This window comes from Pelophylax lessonae (genome assembly GCF_965119305.1).
Source record: "Pelophylax lessonae genome assembly, chromosome: 8".
NCBI lineage: Eukaryota > Metazoa > Chordata > Amphibia > Anura > Ranidae > Pelophylax > Pelophylax lessonae.
In genome coordinates this window covers 231,512,296-231,531,791 of record NC_138775.1, presented here as the reverse complement: position 1 = coordinate 231,531,791, position 19,496 = coordinate 231,512,296, and the positions used below count along the sequence as shown (strand labels likewise).

Here is a 19,496-nt window from a genome sequence, read left to right as displayed (position 1 = left end):
ATGTCTTTACTGTCTGGCAGATCTTTATTATTGGTTGGAAACCAGTCCTGTCCTAACAAAGGCTTAAGGGTCTCAAGGATTGAGTGGTGCATTATATACTAATTTACTTTTTAAAACAATCTGTCCCTTGGTCTGTCCCCTAGTTGCACATTAAAGCTATTCTGAACAATTTTAAGCTGCCCAGTGAGTCTTAGATTTGGCCGAGCGTTTCCGAGAGACCAGGTGCCAAGGTTCTTCTTGGTGTACAGGATGCGGTGGTATAGCAGAGCCCGACTCAGGGAGGGGAATGATGTTCCATGACTGTAGAGCTGATAGGCCTTCCTCAAGGGTCCGGATCAGGACAGTGGAGCCTCCATGCGCGATAAGCAGGTTGGCCGGATATCTCCATTTGTGGGGGATGTTGTTGTTTCTTAAGGCCTTAGTGATGGTGGCTAAGTTACGTCTACTTTGGAGCGTGTGCCTAGAGAGATCCGGCAACAATTGGAGGCTTTGGCACTGAGCCGGCAGGGATGGTGCGTTACGGACAGCCCTCATAAGTTGGTCTTTTATGTGGTAAAAGTGGACTCTCAGCAACACATCCCTGGGTAGGTCCCCCGCGATGAAAGACTGCTTTGGAAGTCTGTGGACCCTATCAATCAGGAGGTCAGAGGCTGACGCTGTGGGCAGTACGGTTTGGAAAAGGGTAGTAACATAGGGCAACAGTTGGTCTGGAGGAACCGATTCTGGAATGCCGCGGATCTTGACGTTGTTCCTTCTGGAACGGTCCTCCAGATCAGCCACCTTGTTTTTCAACCAATGAATGTCATCCCTTTGTGCATTAAAGGCATCCACCATATCATTATTGGAGGATGCCTGTGTAGAAACTGCACGTTCCACAGTGTCCACTCTGGAGCCCAGGGTCTGTACCTCAGTTTTGTACTGATGCATGCATGCCATCATGTCTGCATGCATGGACGTTTTTAGAGTAAGGAGCATGTCCTTGATGAAATAGACAGGTTGGTCCCCAGAAGGAAAGGTAGCGAAAGGGTCCGGAGCAGCCTGGGAGACAGTCAGTGGAGCAGAGGGGGACAAGGAGGTATGCATACCTGGGTGTTGCAGAGGTCTAGGAGGGGAGGCCGTCCTGGGTCTATTCTTGACCGGGCTCCTGGAAGATGGGGACAGAGGAGGAGAAGGCGGTGATGTGGAGCCAGATGATGTCCCGCTATCAGGGTTTGCCACCATCCGTGTGGGGTGAGAGGAGGATGTCAGCGGCTGCTGCTGGCTCTGCAAGTTGCGGCTCATGGGATGGCGCGGTCCTCCGCCGCCATCTTTCTGGAGACCAGGGGCAGCGTGGATGAAGAAGCCCTCCAGCTTATTAAGCTGGCCGGGGGCTTTCTTGCGGCGGGTCATCGGCTCTGCGGAGCTCGGGAGGCAGGCTGGCTCAATGCGGGGTTCCGGCAGTCGGTCGGGAGCCGTAGGTGCGGGCAGTGTCCGTGGTGGCTAGCGGAGCAGGAGCTCTAAGCCATTCACTCTGGTGGAAGCCACGCCCTTCAGCTGCCCAGTGAGTCTTATGGTCCATACACACGATCAGAAAATAGTGCAAAAAATACCGCTTTAGAAGCAATTGTATGATAATCTGATTGTTAGTACGCAGATTTCGAGAGCCGATCACACCAATCCATGCCAAATTATCCGATGGGACAAGCACACAATGTTTTTCTCGTATAATACCAGATTGTATAATTTTTATTTAATCAGTAAGGTTGTAATTTAAAAATACAGTACAAGTACACTACAGCACATTACATCACTTCCGAATTGTTATTCTATCCTACGAGGATTTTGTAACTTTAGTAAACTCTGATTTTCTATATGAGACTAGCATGCAAAAACAAAAAACGGAGAATCATTCGTCGGACAATAAGCTCATCGTGTATACCAGGCATCAGACATAAACCTGCCCTAAAGAAACAACAAGAAAGATAAGAATTTTTTAAATAACTTTTGGTGTGATTGGAAACAAACATACACTGTTTTGGTGAGGGGTTCTCTAATTTGACTTCATAAGTGGAAATACACTGTAAAGTAGAACTAACAGCAAACCTTTTTTTATTTTGGAAAAAGTAAGGGAGGGTTGTAACTAGGGATTGACCGATTATCAGCAAAGCCGATATATCGGGGCCGATATGCACTTTCTCCGATATATCAGAATCGACCATCAAGCTGAAGGATATTGCCGATATTTCGGGAAAGTGCTTGTACCAGAGTGATGCCTGCAGCTAGAGGCATCACCCCGGTACCGGTGTCCATAGCCGAAGGTCGGCTGTCTTGTAATGACAACCAATGTGGCTGAGAAAGCCACTTGGCTGTCATTACAAGAAGCTGGAGGGGACGTCTCCCCCCTCCCGCTGCCTTCCGCGGCTCGCCCGGGTCTCCCGTCCCACCCGGAGACCGGGGAACCAGCCTGCACTGCCGCCGAAGACCCGATCAAAGCCGCATTCGGCTCTGATCGGGTCTCCATGTAAAAACCTGAAAGTGATGTTCCCAGGTACTCTGCCCCAGATAAAAAAAAATGGCAGCATTTAAAACAGCCAAACTTGGCGTTTTGAATGTTTTTTAGGACAGAGGAGGGGTTTGGGGTCTTTTAGACCCCCAGATCCCTCCACAAGGGTACCTGTCAAGTGATTAAATAAAAAAATGTAAATGTACAAAAAATATTGGCCAATATCGGCCGATACCGAAATTCAATGGCCAAAATATTGGTATCGATGTCGGCAAAAAAAAAACGATATCAGTCGATCACTAGTTGTAACCCCTGTCAGTTTTTTGCCATCTGTGTCCCTTTTGGGGAATTTTACCCTCACTTCCTGCCCCATAGCCAAAACAGGAACTGAGCTGATATTCCTCCAAAGTGAAGGAATCCCAAGGTGTCACCAGAGCCACCAGAACTAGTGTCCCCATTGAAAGATGTCTCCTCTATTCCCTTTCTGGTGTCAACCCATAATTTGGGATTTTCTTTTACTTTTAAATATAATGGTTCTAACCCCTCTTCGCTGTACTCAAAACTAAAATAAAAGTTTTGTCTTTAGTTATACTTTAGCACCATTTGTGAATTCGGTACTTGGTGTTTTTTATCAGCCTGGAGTTGAACATTAAATACACAAAGCTCTGTTTTGTGGTAAAGTGATAATGTAACGGCCAGCACAGCAATTGCTCTGCATGTGCTTCTGGAATGAATAATGGAGCCTGTGGACTTGAATATCATCCCTATTTGATTCAGACCACAGAAGAATTAACAATGAAGAAAGGGACAGTACAAGACCTTTATAGCGAAATGGATAACGTCACTGGAAATGCTGAGGTGAACGCAGCCTTCGCATGTTTATTAACACAAAAAATTCCTCCCAACTCAAAAGCTTTTAAGGTCATTTAAAATAATTCGGCCCAGAGCAACAATTCATTTTACTGTAAACACCGGGCATTTGAATTTATAATACATAATTTATAAGGACAGAGATGCAACAGTCACATTGAATTATTCCAAATGCTTCCAGCTCTAACAACGGAATAGTAATGTTACAAATAAAAGACATGATTGGAAAGAAAAAATCAACATTTCTAAACACCGAGGAACAAGAATACGGCTTTGAACTGCAACTGAGATAATAAAATTTAAGATTAAAGTGAAATTACGGCTTTTACCGTGTTTTTTTTTTTTTTGTTAAACAAAAGGAAAGTATCAATCACAGAAAACAAAGATGTATTATTACTGCCACTTAGGGGGAAAGTAGATATGTACAACACCAGAGTTCACCTGAGCAAACTCATACCAGAGCGTATAAATAAATACATATTAACACATACTTTGGCGCTTCCCTAGTACAAGGGAAATTGTTTTTGAAAAGAAGAAGTCAACGATTCCCTCAGCTAAACTCTGGCAAAATTGCAGAAATGCAATCATGACTGAGGGTGGGGTAGCCCTTGGCCAATCAGGTGTCCCACAATTATATGTTAGGGCAAGGAACATGCTTAATAGGAGGAGTGAGCAGGGAAATTACTTCATGTGTTTGCTGCTGCTCCTTCAATGCCTTACTATAGGTTAGAGGCAGAAAGGTCATTCTGGAAAATTAGGTCACCAAGCTGGTTGTGCTATGTGGCAGAAATGTGTACATTTTGGGACTCGATGGATAGGAATACAAATCCTTTGTCGGGAAACTCATCTCCCCTATATGTTTTTCAAGTGTGTATGTAGCCTTCTGGGACCTGTGTGTCCCAGAAGATGGGGGGACCATTCAGAAAGCACAGCAGGACTTGCACATGCGCAGTAGGAAACCGGCTGTGAAGCCCGAAGGCTTCACTGCCTGTTTCCCTTACTTGTAATGCTGGTACCTGCACCTGAAGCCAATAGATGAATCGTCTTGGGGTGCCAACATTTTGGGATCCCTGGACTGGTAAGTGTCCTTATATTAAAAGTTAGCAGCTACAGTATTTTTAACTGCTAACTTTTTTTTTTTCTACAGACTGGAACTCCACTTTAAGGACCACTTTTAGAGTTACTTCTGCCTTCCAGCCATGATCAGCTTCCTCTAGTATTCCTATTCCACAAATGTCTTCCTATCTACTTGTTCTCCTTCTGGTCCATAGCCATGAATAGCTTATTTTCTCTCTAACAACCTTCTCTTCATCTCAGTCCATGACCAGGTTATGTTCTCCATCCTCTCTAAGTGGTACACAAATAACTGATGCTCCTCTCTTTACTTTATCCTTCTGCCTCAAACGCCTATTACTATACCTCTCTTCCATAATTACAAATACCTTCTTCTCTGACTTCCTGACCATGGTCAGCTGTCTATCTACCTTTCCTCCCAGTAACCCATAATCAACCTTCTCTATTTCCTATCTCCTCTCCATTTTCCCCCATTGTTAGCCTCAATTCCTGATCTACTTATGCTCTGCTTAACTGATTCCAACAGTCGTTGCATGAGTTAGGCAGCATGGCCTCCACATGTACATCGAAAAAAATGGTGGGGGAGTAAGTGCACTCCTTAACCCAGGACATAGATCTTTTGGGGCACTTTGAACATTGGATTTCCTTAGGGTACCCCTTTGAACCTGCCAATTAAAAAAAGTACCCTCTATGGGAGGCTCACTATCTGGCCTAACCAGTAACCATAAGCAGTCTGTCCCATACCTTCCTCAGGCCTTATGGCGATTGATCCCAATAGATTCCCCTGTACCATCTGCTCTCAAAGGACTTCATATAAAAAAAAGGGGGGGGTGCAAATATCTAGCAAATACAATTGACATAGGTAGATGAAAATCAGGCATTTCCTTTCCAAAGTCTATGAGACAGTTTGCTTGTGTGGGTTGAACTTCAATGGATATGTGTCTTTTTAACCAGATTAACTATGTAACTGTGTATTTGGGGACCACTGCGCAGCCAACTGCAACAGATTCACAAAGTTCTGAGACATTGAATTTGAAATAGATTTTAGTTCTAAACAGATATAAAATTAGGAAATGGTAAGGGTCAGGTTTAGAATTAGGTACTATTTTTAATAAAATGAGAGAGGAATTAAGTTGGCCATAGATGAGTCCTTATTTCTGTTCAACCACTAGGTTGAACAAAAAAAAATTACTTGATTTTATTGAAATACTTAATGTGGATAGGGTATCCTTCCAGCTGATCTACTGTATTCTTATAGCAGGGAGACTTCCCACCATCAGAATACACTGATCTGTGCTGCTGGCTATACCTGGAAGCACTGATGCAGTGGAGAAAATCCAACAGGCTGGTTGTACAGAAGTTGATCAGTGAATTAACTTCTGTACAACCAGCTTGCCCATACATGGATCAAAATTTGGCTAGTTCCTGCTGAACATGCCAAATTGTGATCCTTGTCTGGCTAGCTTTAGTGACTCAAGCTGTAATCTTGTTGTATGTTGGTTGCGCAATCTGTCTTACTGCTCTTGTTTAGCATTGTTATTCCATGCTGCAGCACTGATAAATGTCCCCAACAAAATCCTGAAGCCTGAGACAACCAAGCAGCTAGCATTTTAACATGGGGACAAACAGCCTTCGTGTTTCATTCTGTACAGGTTTCCTTTAAGGAAGCTTTGATAGGATAAAAGTAAAACTGCATACCACTAAGAAAAATTTTATTGCCGTCTCCAACTTTAACCTAACCATCCTAGCTGTTCCCCACATAGGAAAAGAGAGTCACTCCCGGCGCTCAGAGGTCTTCCACGGAGTGATAGGGCTGAACAGCCAACACATCCAGAAACGGCAGGAAAATTTGGAGAATGCAGCCCTCCTCAGGGAATCCAATGTAAAACTAAACTATAAGAAGAACAAACGGGGAAGGCGCAAACATCTGGTGCATTACCCAAAATTTCAAAAGGAAAGTATAAAACCAATAAAAATGAATGCTCACATAAGCACAGCTCTGAGGAAGGGGGTGCGCCCCCAAAACGTGTCAGTTTGCTAGTGTAGTGGGATGATGTTGGAGCACTTGCACCCTGCACCACACAGCCTCTTCCAGTTTACATATTTTTATACTGTACTTTTCTGAGTATCCATTTTTATTGTTTTTATATCTTTCATCTTGTGCCCCACATAGTTTGACATGTACTCAACCTGTAGGGATTATTTCAAAGAATATTTGCCAGTGAATTCTGCAATCAGAGTTATGGGTTTCTGTTACCTAACAGCTATCTAAGATCTCAGGAAGCACATCTATGCACAGCTACGATTCATTTTATGCTGTCCTCAAACTATGCAAACATTACAGAATGTGAAGTGAGGAGGGGCTCATTTTGGTTTGCTGATAGCAGTAAAAACCTGAATCCAACAGAAATCCTTATTTCTTTTTTATTTTTCCTTTCCAGTCATTTTTATGGAAAATATACAATACAATAAAAGAAGGAGAACAAGTTACCAAATGAGAAGGTGGTGTTGGTTGTACACATATGTAAACAGGTGCTTCCATGCAGGAGGGTTAACAACAGTTACAGCATTCCCTGAGTTGTGTTTTTTTTTTTAATTAACTGTCAAAAGATTCAAGAGGATAAATCCTCAGGTAAACCATTCAGCTGAGAAACCATTTAAAAGGGGCAAAGACATTTTTTTTTTGTACAATTAAATATCGTAAGAGGATTTGAAGATCCAGTGTACAGCATAGACTCACCATGACCGAAATGTGCAGTATCCTGAGTTCTTCTTCAGCCGCCTCGCCTTGAGGTTCCTCTGTGGCTTCTTGTCCTGGTAGATTTGACGCTCCATCCTGGTGGTGAATATGGAAGAGGAGTGTTCCATTCTCAAGCCACTGCTGTCTCCAGCGAACCAGGGGAATGTCATCTGTGTTCCCAGCAATCTCTGGAGAAAAAAAGCAAGAGAAGAAATGAGGAATAAACTATGGACACTAAACAATTCTATATTTTTTTTTTTTATAGAAGTGTGGCAATGGTTGAATGAGACCTGAATTTTCCAAGAAATTACCATATTTGAGGCAACTGAAGGCACAAGGGTTATGACTTAAAGTACAAAAAGTTTCCTTTAAAGTGATTGTGAAGTCTTGGTCTTGTTTTCTTTCTATTAAAATAACAAACATGTTATACTTACCTCCTCTGTGCAGTTGGTTTTGCACAGAGCAGCCCCGATCCTCCTCTTCTTGGGTTCCTGTTTGGCTCCCCTGGCTCCTACCTGCTATTGAGTTCCCCCACAGCAAGCAGCTTGCTATGGGGGCACCTGAGCTCAGCTGCAGCCCTGTGTATACTTTCAGACATGGACCTGCCATTCGGCCCTGCTCCCTCTCTCTCCTGATTGGCTAACTGAGTTTGATTAATCAAAACAGTGTGGTGCAGCACTAAATCATGAATATAATTATAAATCAAACATCTAACAGATCAATGTGGTGAGCAAGCATAAAGAAGTCCATATATGAACATACAAAGTTCACAAAAAACAGTGATAGCTTGAATAGATGCCCAGAAAGAGAAAAGCTCCAGATAACAAAAGAGGGATCAGGTGTGCCCTGGAGTAGTAGAGATGAATCCACCAGACAACTGTGTTAAAAATGGCTCCTTACCAGATCACCCTTGCCACTAAATTATAGGTGGCTAAACGCTCTGAATGAATAAATGGCTGTCAAGTTGAAATCCTCCAATAAAGCATAGAAACAATATCCAGGCAAGAGCATGTGAAATTCACTCCAGGGGCAAACAATCACATCTCAGGGAAAGACTCATTACGTATGATCATGGAATCAAATAAAGGGAAGGCTCCCATAGTGCATTATCAAATGACAACTTTTAATTTAAAATCAATGTTAAATTGCACTCACATGTAAAAGATCAAATAGCAGCAGAACAAACAGAGCATACAGCAGCAGCGTTCCTGCAGATCGTTCCTCCTTAGATCATAGGTCTCCCAGCCGTAGACAGACTTGTATGGGAGAGGAAATATCATCACCCCTTCATCCGTCTACCAGGGACCGATATGAAACAGACTCGCGCCGTCAGGATAAACCACGCCCCTACATGTTTCGTGATAATTCACGTCCTCTGGGGGGTTGGTCCTAAGCTAAGCTTAGCAATATACCCGTCAATCACGGGCAGGTGACAGGTAAACCAAGACCCCTCCTTGCCGACCCATAGAACAGGAGCGGCAGAGGGGGTGAAATTTAGTGGAACCAATCTGTATTTTCATCCTGCAGCAGAGGCTCCTCCTCTCCCTCTTGCCGACATTCAGCTGCCATAAGAGGACAAAACTGGGGATCGGTACCAATATATGCCACCCTCACCACCCCTCCTATCCCTGTTCTTCTTTTTTTTGCTGCCCAGGTCCCTCTTGCTCCATTGTTTCAGGATAGAGAGCAAGGAAGAGGCCGATAAATATGTCACACGTGCACATTTGTTGGAGCTTTGAGGTGCACAACCTAATGCAATAGGCTGTGCACACCTATGCTGGGGTGCCAATAAAGTTCATGTGCGTGTAAAGGCAGGGGTCTCAATACATTTGGTAATATAGTGTATTTGCCTATCATGGAGTTCAGGTTAAGGTGGACCTAAACCCTCCTATCATTTTCAACCAAGGAAGCTGCCATCTCTGCCTCTGTTTGATCTTCAACTGCCATGATGCTGCACATGTAATCAGTTATGACACCAACCATTTGATGGTTTGGCAGTTTGGTTAAGAGCACAACCAGTTACTTTCTTGTCACATGTCGTGAATGTAACTATTTTTATAAACTGTTAAATCGATGGGTTCAGTTCCGTCCTTTTACACAATTGGACCGATCAGGTCCGCCTGTCCATTTTCCAGGCAGACCTGATTGGGCAACCCATTCTCCTCTATGGCAAGGCGGATTACAGTGGACATGTGGCCATTGACATCCGCCTGGCATCCGATCCGACAAGATCTGCTAAAACAGACAGATGGCGATACGTTTGCCATCTGTCCAGCAAGTCAGAATGGATAGAGGAGAATTGGTGGCCCACAGAGTAGAGCAGGACTCTCGCTGGTCCCTTTCTGCACACTGAGCAGAGACGGACCTGTCATCCGCCTGCTTAGCAGGGATCAATGGAGAGATCCCCGCTGAGCTAGCGGAGTTCATCCAAACGGATCCGCCCCGTGTGAAAGGGGCCTAAGACTTCAGATGGCTAGTGGGGTCTCATGGGAGTAGACATTGAGTTTAAAGTATTTTTGTATGGCTACATTCCTATTCTCTCTAATTGAATGAATGATGAATGTGTCCAACACCGTCAGTTAAAGCAGCTTGCAGAAGTACTCAGTTTGCAGCTATCAGAAAGCCAGAACCATTGCACAGAAAAACAGAAGAAATTATTGAGTTGCCTCCTTCATATTTCTTCTTTTAAGATACCCTGTAGCCCTCTGAGAATTGAAATTTGTCACTGTGTGCTTGGGACCAGAATATTAGTTTGCTTTTAGACTGGATAAAAACCCTACACTATTTAGCTTATGCTGGAATTATTTTCATCGCAACAGTTGACTTTTTTTTTTGTATTCATACTGCCACCAAAGGAAGAATCTACAAATCTGTATATGGAATATCAACAAAAAGTACAGAACATATTCTTAACAAGTAAAAGTCACATCAGAAATGTTACCATAGTAACTCAATATAGGAAGCCACTGAAAATACACTATAGTTATTTAGAATGCTTTGGCTTATACTGTAAATTAGGTCTGCATATCTGTTTATGTACTATAAAATTGCTATGTGGGTTCTCAGTGGATGTTTGTGTTCCATGAAAGATGCCTTATAGAAGTTTTGCTTTAATAAACACTGAGGTTTTGTGTGCCCTCCGTGTACGTCTGCTCATCAGCTCTACTATAAAAGTATGTGGGTCCCAGAATATTTCTCTTCAAGATTATTTTTGTGCCATGAGTTGGCTAGAGAAGCAATTTTCTTTTTTACAAGCTGTAGAACATCTAGATATCACACTTTTTATCGTCATTTTGCCCACAGATATATTTAACCCTGAGGCTTTCTAATGATCTAAACAGCTTCTAGTCTACAGAATTAATTAGCCACAAAAGTTTACAAATGATTATTCAGATTTCTTTCAAAAAGTGTTTTCCCCTCTAACGTAACTACCAGATAGTTCATTTATTATTACCCTAGGATGTAAAGTTTTTTGACTTAGTGATTTTTTTTTATAATGTTTCTTTCTAAAAAAAATAATAAAAATAAAATTAGCTGTGTGTTAAATTGAAAACTACATTCTATGAATAAAATGGTAATTTACAAGGCAATGGTGGATTTTACAGGGATTATTTTTTTATATAGATCTATATTTTGACTTGAAAATGGACATGTAAGGAAAATATATTTTTTTAGTTGTTTGAACCATATCACAGCTTTAAATGTAAACCCGTTGTAAACATAGTCAAAGTGCCCCAGTGCCAATATGTGGGCTTCCATTTAAAGGGAATGGAAAGGGCAATGAGGGGAGAGGAGAGTCTTTGAAATACCCTACAGCCTACACTGTCTGATGATCTCATTACCCTACAAGGGTCAGACAGCAAACATTCCGTTCACATTCAGTCCAGAAGGGGAACCGAGAGAAGCTCTCTGCATGTCTCAGGGCAGGGAGTGAAGGAGCTACTTATTGTCCAGTAGCACTTGGATATAAGAAAACCATTAGCATGGTAAGTACACCATTAAGGGCCCTTTCAAGCGGGTTGTCAGATCAGGTCCGCCTGTTGGTTTTTCAGGCAGACCTGATCGGACCTTGCAGTCTCCCTTATCTAGCAGTGGATGTCAGCAGACATATGCGGCTAACTGATCTGTTCCTGCCCGCAAAATGCAGATGGATGGTGGTCCTATTTTCCATCCATCTGGTGGATCGAATGAAAATGGACAGGCAGTCTGTTTCCATCACAATTTCCCATAGAAGAGAGCGGGACTGTGTCCGCTCTGAACAGCGAAGCGGACATGACCTGTCATCTGCTTGCTCAGCGGGGATCAACAGAGTGATCCCCTGCTGAGCAAGCGGAATCTGTTGAATTGAGGCACCCATGTGAAAGGGGCCTTACACTCAATTAAACTTTGATTTTAATCCAGCTACATACATGCATGATGCATTAAAAGAAAAGGGGTCAAACATCTTACAGTATGGTTTCGTTAGAAAGCAGCCAACGCCTGAGTAGAAAAGATTGTCTCATGCCAGCATGCTTTGGAGAAGTACCCCTGTAAGTTTATAAGCTGTGGTCTCTCTGTAGAGGTCTAACACACATTGTTGAATCACACCTATAGTTCATTAATCTGTTTGGAGAGCTCTAGTTATGACTTAGCAGGGGGCATGATCGATCTCTGCAGTGAGACCACGGCCTTAATACTGAGAAGGATATCTCTGTACAGCATGCTGGAAGGGGACAGGCTTTTAAGCAGATTTCTTTCTATATAAAACAAGAAAAAACAAAACATACTTAATGGCAAAAAAACTCACTGTGCGGTGTTTGTTGAAAAAAGAATTTTGAGTAAGTGATAGATACCAAGGAATCCCTTTAACCAGCATCCAGGTCTACAATACAGCAGAAGAGGCCCCAGCATCCATTCAACCTCCATCTAATAAAAAAATGGGCACATAAGTCCCATAAGACATGCAGGTAGAAATTGTATGTCTGCCCCAGCACTGAACATTATTGGTTAAGAGCAGCTCCAGGCAACAAGGAAACCAACTAGTTAACTGGCAATGCCATCCAGGGACCAGTGCAGTTGTGCCAGGAAATCAAGTCAGATTTCCTTTTATCCAAGCTTTATATAATCTAAAGCAGCCAGATTCAACAAGCTTTTCATGGTGCTTTGAATCTGTTGTCAGTGTAAAACCTTCTTCTGTGCTGTGCAATCTCACTCTCTGAGAATTACACACAGTGGTTCTTGGAACTGGAGAACACACAGGCCCGCTTTATCCAAACATGGATTCAGGATCTTTCAGAAAATAAGGATAAAGAAATGATTTGTATTCAATAGGACAGAGCAATGAGATTCACAACATGAACATCAGGAATAGAATCATAACCACTCAGCAGGTAGGCTATGTAAATACCTGGTAAGTACCTTTAAAGAGGAACTTCACAGGAATCGGCAACATTACAAGAAAGACACCCTAAGAAATGTTTTTTAAATCTCTAAATGGGTATTTATTGGTAAATGCAAGCTTACATTGTTTTACTCTACACTGTTCTCCCAGCAGCATTTGATTCTATCTCCCTTTCCATCCTGGGACTCTTTGCGCTCCCCTTTCCCCACCATGACATATCAAAAGATCCCATGCCTGCACACTCAGCATTTAAAATGGTATCCGCTCACAACAGTAATGGAAATCTCATGATTAGCAGAAAAAAATGTGGCTTAAAACTATTTGGATTTATGATGCTGATATCCCGGGTGTCTGGCAGTACATAATCCTTCGTTCTTGCCCTGGGGAGAAAGACAACAGTAGGAGAACTTCACCTCCCCATGAAAAGGTATTTATAACAAGGGAAAAAATGATGTCCATTAATGTTAGGGTGGGGGTAAAAATTTGTAATGAACACTGTTAAAAAAGGATGGCAAATGTCCCCTTTAAGTTATTATGCATTCTCTAACTCATTGTACTTTGTTATGTTTTGTACATCAAGGTAAATTGGAATCCTGGCTTTTAAGTCTATCAAGTACATTTTCTAAAAGGCTGAGTGAATGTGTTGCGTTGGTTATTATGCATTTGAATGAGCAATTTGTAAGTATTTTTTTGAAAATTTTCTAAGGTACCACAATCACTTGTATTTGAATATGTTATTGAAGTTTAAATACATTACAAAAAAAGGGATAAAGTACATCTCTTATCAAAGCCTTACACATACAATCATAAACCCACTAGACGTGACACATGAGGGAAAACAAACTAACGGGTACAAATCCATGTCACCCTTTAACCTTAGCTAAAAAATTCCCTACTATTTGTTAAGCTTTCCCTATTCTCGGCTGCTCCCTTCTCCACTACCAGCTTATCCTTAACCTCTTATACCTCTCTGTATTATATATTGTACTAGATTCCATCCACCATTAACCTACTATTCTATCCTAACACCCCCCCTCCTTTTCCGATTCATATTTGAATGTTGTCTTCCTCACTTCCTCTCACCATCCTAACTCACACCTTCTCTAATGCCTACTACACACAATGAGATTATTTTATTTCTTTGCATGCTAATCTCATATTGAAAATAAAGAGGTTGCTAAGGTTACAAAAATTATTATACAACAGAATAAAAATTTGTAAGTGTACTACCAAGTACATTTTCTAAAAGAGTGAATTTATTGTGTTGTTTATAATCCATTTGAATGAGCAATTTGTAAGTATTTTTTGAAAACTTTTCTAGAGCTAAGGTACTACAATCACTTGTATTTCAATATGTTATTGAATTTTATATAAATTACAAAAAAAGGGATAAAGTACATCTCTTACTAAAGCCTTACACATACAAACATAAACCCACAAGACGTGACACATGAGGGAAAACAAACTAACGGGTACAAATCCAAATCCAAATCACCCTTTTACCTTATCTAAAAAAAAATCCCTACTATTTGTTAAGCTTTGCCTATTCCCGGCTGCTCCCTTCTCCATTACCAGCTTATCCTTAGCCTCTTATACCTCTCTGTATTATATATTGTACTAGATTCCATCCACCATTAACCTACTATTCTATCCTCCCCTTTTCCGATCCTTATTTGAATGCTGTCTTCCTCACTTCCTCTCACCATCCTAACTCACACTCTAATGCCTAGTACACACAATGAGATTATTATTTTTTACTTTTTTTGCATGCTAGTCTCATATTGAAAATAAAGAGGTTGCTAAAGTTACGAAAATTGTCGTACAACAGAATAAAAATTTGTAAGTAATGTAATGTGTTGTATTGTATTTGTATTGTATTTTCTAACGAAAACCGTACCAATCAAATGAAAATCGTACAAAAAAAATTTCATGCTTGTCCCGTCTAATACTTTTACATGAATTGTCGTGATCGGCTCTCGAAAGCTGTGTAGATATGATTAGATTATCGTAGGATCGCTTCAAAAGTGGTATTTTTAGTAAGATTTTCTGATTGTGTGTACTGTACAGGTCTTAACTCACTGTACCATGCAATGTTTTATATAAGTACACCAAGGTAGGTTGGAATCCTGGCTATTTATAACAAAGAAAAAAATGATGTCCATTTATGTTAGAGTGGGGGTAACAATTAAGAATAAAGAATGTTAAAAAAGAAGGAGGGCAAAGGTCCCCTTTAAATTATTATGCATTCTCTAACTCATAGTACGTTGTTATGTTATGTACAAATACACCAAGGTAGATTGGAATCCTGGATTTTAGGTCTATCAAGTACAATTTCTAACAGGTGAATGAATTGAGTACGTTATTATCTATTTGAATGAGAAATTTGTAAGTATTATTTAGAAAATTTTTCAGATCTAAGGTATCACAATCAATTGTAATTAAATATTTTATTTAATTTTACATACATTACAAAAAAAGGCATATAGTACATCGCTTACTAAAACCTTACACATACGAGCAAACCCACAAAACATGACACATGAGGGAAAACAGAATAATAGGAGTACAAATCCAAATCATACTTTACACGTTATCTAATAAAATCCCTACAATTTGGTAAGCTTTGACTACTTTGACTGCTCCCTAAAACGCTACCAGCCTATAGGTATTTTACCCTGCACTTATAGATTCCATCTGCCATTAGCCTACTGTCCTATCCTAACTTACCCTCTCCCCCTCTTTTATGATCCAAACATGAATGTCCTGTTCTCTGCCTCCTCTCATCATTCTAACTTACCCGTTCTCTAAATTACTGTACCTTGTTATGTTTTGTATAAGTACACCCTGCAAGATTGAAATCCTGGCTCTATTCACAACAAAGAAAAAAAGGATGTCCATTTATGTTAATTGGGGGTAACAATTAAGAACTGAAGAATGTTAATATAGCACTGCCCCTGTAGGGACTGCTGTATACGCACTCTGCGGATCCCCCCTGGTTACCAACACCCGGTTAACAACAAATGCAATTCTTACATTCCTCTTGGCTCTTTACTCCATTAAACAGTCCAGGGGTATTTGGTTGTTTTTGTTGTTTATTTTTGTAATGGGGATAGGGGAAGGAAATAGTGGGATACTCCAATTTAACTATTCACAGTATCCGTGGACTTCGATCTTCTGCTTCACTTGTAGGTATGGAACAGCCAGGCTGTTAATTCATCCTGCCACTTTAGATGAATGAGATTAAAGAGGTTGTAAACCCTCTTGTATAACTTTTACCTATAGGTAAGCCTATATTAAGGCTTACCTATAGGTGCTATAAATATCTCCCAAACTTGCACCGTTTAGGAGATATTTACAGCGCAAACTGCCGATGACGTCATCGGCGCAGGCGCTCTGAGGGAACGGCCACCCGTGCCGTTCCTTCAGAGCTCAGTGCCGTGACCGGCGGCTCCCGCGCGCATGCGCGGGAGTGATGTAATCGCGCCTCCGGCCAATCAGATGGCCGGAGGACGCGAACCCGGAAGCGGGACGGCAGGACATGTCGCCGTCCTGTCGCTGAGGTGGCGGCACGGCGGGGGCTTCGTTTTAAGGTAAGTACTACATAATGAGCTAGTATGTGATGCATACTAGCTTATTATGCCTTTCTCTTTACAGGGCTTTTTTTTCCTCTGATTTTTTTTGGACTTTACTTCCTCTTTAAGTCTCTTGCTTTCTCTCAAGACAACTTGGTGGACAATATATTATCTTTTCTTCAGGACACTCCCCCTAGCATCTTCTTTCTACTGACACCCGTCCACTGACTATCCTATGAGCAGGGGTGGCCCCCCTCAGGTCAGGCCCCTTGACACTAGTCCCTGTACTCACGATACTGCAGCCACAGGGTCTCTAGTGTCTCCCCTCTCAGTCAGCTTCTCTGAACCTCTAGTTCAGCTCCTCTCAACCACTCATCTGGCCCTCAGGAAGACCTCCTGCGACTGCATGGCACCTCTACAGAGGAGGAGGCAGCCGTCCCCTCCCTCTGGGACTCTGCTCTCCAACTAAAGACCCCGAGCACATGTGCTCCCTGCTTTTTATACAGTATCCCAGCATGCACCGAGGCGACCTGCCCTCTGACAATCATCAGGACTGTATCAAAAGCCTATGCACCTATTCGTCAGGTTTCCTCCAACTGTCCAACATGCCTCCCTATTGGATCAGTGAAAGACACACTCTCCAGACTGAATTAATCCCATACTGAGCACAATGAGCAGACCTCACTAACAGATCCTGCTCCCTGGTAGGCAAAGAACAATATAAATTTACCTGCAGCCCCTCTGGTAAGCACACAGAGCTCAAAACGATATTCTCTCATTAGCACCTACATAGGAGGTTGCTACATTAAAAAGGAGTGCAAAGGTCCCCTTTAAGTCATTATGCATTCTCTAACTCATTATCACTCATGTTTTGTACAAATACACCAAGGTAGATTGGAATCCTGGCTTTTAAGTCTATCAAATACATTCTGGTGAATGTCTTGAGTTGGTTATCATCCATTTGAATAAGCAGTGGTATCACAATCCCTTGTATTATTATTCTTTCCCTATATTATGTCATTTTTGTACAGTACAGACCCAGCTTTCTGTATCACATTTCAGTATATGATTTCAAGAATATGTATATATATATATATATATATATATATATATATATATATATATATATATATATATATTGCAGCTACCAGTCCTTAGAAGTGATAGCTGCATTCCTTTTTATTTTGCAGACTATAAACATTTTCAGAAATTACCTGTTGATCCAGCCATAAATATTGTACAATTATAAATTCCTGTAAATTGAACTTATGTATCAAACATTGTTATCTTCTGTCTAAACTACTGTATCTTCTGCTAACTAGTAATTCCCCCATCCCTTTAATGGAAATAAAATCTCTTAGTACTAACACTTTTTTGACATGCAAAAGGCAAGAAGAGCTTTGCAATGGATGTGTTTGGAAAGAGCATTCTGAGAACACCAGATTAATAACAAAAAGGGAGCTGGGGTGCATTGGTAACCCACAATAATAACTGAAAAACCTAAAGAAGTACTGAATGGTAGACTGTGCTATGTGATCCCTATATGCATCTCAATTTATCATGTTCAGTTTTAATGTTGCATATCTTAAATTTATTGCAAACTGTTTCGTTGCATAGTTAGGAATTCTTTGTTCATGGGAGCAAGTACTATATAGGCTTTCCTTTCTGTAAGGTAATGCTGTAAAATATTGAGCCTTGGTGATCCTCTTCTCTTCTCTTCTCTTCAAATTGTACTTAAAAATGTAATGCTATGCAGTCTCTAATGCCCTGAAAATCCTTTAGCACTTTTGATAGCCAAAGAGCATGTGAATTAGGCCTCCTAGGCAGTTGGAGCACCCAAGCAATATTTATTTTTATCCATGAAAAGCAAGCAAGAGCTACTTTTTCCCCCCTTTTCCATGACCAGCAGTAGGTACCTGAAAAAAATAATGTTATTTGACAATTCTTATTGATTCCTGTAAAATTTGAATTGGAACAATATATTTAATGTCAAAATTCCTTATTCTTTTTACATTCTGAGTTTCAAATCTAACATGCGCTTGAATAAAATATGACATTTTACCCTTCCATTGCTGTGTATTACATCCAACAGCAAAAACGGCTACACTAAACTGCAGGTGACCATTGGGAACCAAATAGAATCCTGCTGCGAATGCTGGAAAATGTATTCAATAGCAAGCAAAATTTTGTACCAGTAAATGAATTGTAGAAGATTTCATGAAAATTTACATCCGCCTAGATGATGGCCACATCATACACACATGAATTACCGCACACAGACGGAAGTTTATAGCTCACATAGTGAGTGCCATAAAGCTTTGTCTGAACAAAGACACCAATAAAGCGCAGTCATGTGTGGATGAGACGCAAGCTTTAGCACATATAAAAATGTGGATCTGTTGAAAAATAACATTCTTTTGAAAGAGGCTTCTGTCTCTCCAAGCAGAGAAGCCAAGTTAAAAAAAAACGACTAAACATTATTGACTTCTTTAAGCTCTTGAATTTTTCTGAAACATCTTTTTCTCCATTGAAAACAATTTTGCTCTCTTAAATATCAGCTTTAAGCAATTTCATGGTGCATTTTACCTCCTGTTGCTAAATAACAGCTTGATAAATCTAAAACGTTCTTTTATATTTTTAAATATATTTTTGCTGTAAAAAAACAGGAATTGACTTGGCCTAGGTAAATCCAAGTATGATGTATTATAAACAGTATCAGGATTTCAGCTGTAAAAAAAAAAATAAAAGTGAAAAGTTTGCCTTGCCAAACATCTGGCATCCTGGCGCTCAGCCTAATTAATCATCTGCATTATTAACTTATCTAGAAGGACTTTTTAAACCAAAATGTTGTAAATAGTCGCAAGCCATCAACACTGCCTTAAATAGCTTGGATTCCAATCATTGTGAGCGATTTTAAGGGGAATTAATTGTTGACATGCTATTGTCAGGATTGGTTTTCTTTTCTTTCCAAATCCTGAAAAAATTGAAACTCATTAAATGAACACCTCTAGCTTGCTACAGGTAACAAGGCAAAGCCTCCTGGTGCTGTTGAATGTCTGCAGTAAAACTGCAGAGCCTGATCACATGGTCAAGCAGAGGTTAAAGGGCGGAAAATCCCTTGGGACCCATTAGACGGCTATATGATGGCGCACTAGCAATTTTCAGCCATTATGACAGCTGCTGCGGAAATACTTTCTAAACAAAACTAATTATCCGTTGTGATTAAGTCAGGGATTTTTTTTATCATCTTGATTAAATGACTGCCTGTTTTCAAAGTCAATATGGAGACTCATGTACACAGGATTCTATGTTAAACGGCCACTCTTGCAAGCCCCTAGGGACATGCAATGTATTCCCCTATGTGACTCTGACTCCATC

At 40.9% G+C, this 19,496-nt stretch overlaps 1 protein-coding gene across 2 annotated transcripts in view; it reads right to left on the bottom strand.

Annotated features, from left to right (window-relative positions):
• Positions 1–19,496, bottom strand: part of ASTN1 (astrotactin 1) — an 808,141-nt gene that overhangs the window by 352,006 nt on the left and 436,639 nt on the right. For both annotated transcript variants that reach the window (XM_082264783.1, XM_082264784.1), the window contains exon 2: positions 7,167–7,354. In XM_082264783.1, the coding sequence (XP_082120909.1) occupies positions 7,167–7,354 (188 nt within the window). The remainder of the gene's footprint in view (positions 1–7,166; positions 7,355–19,496) is intronic.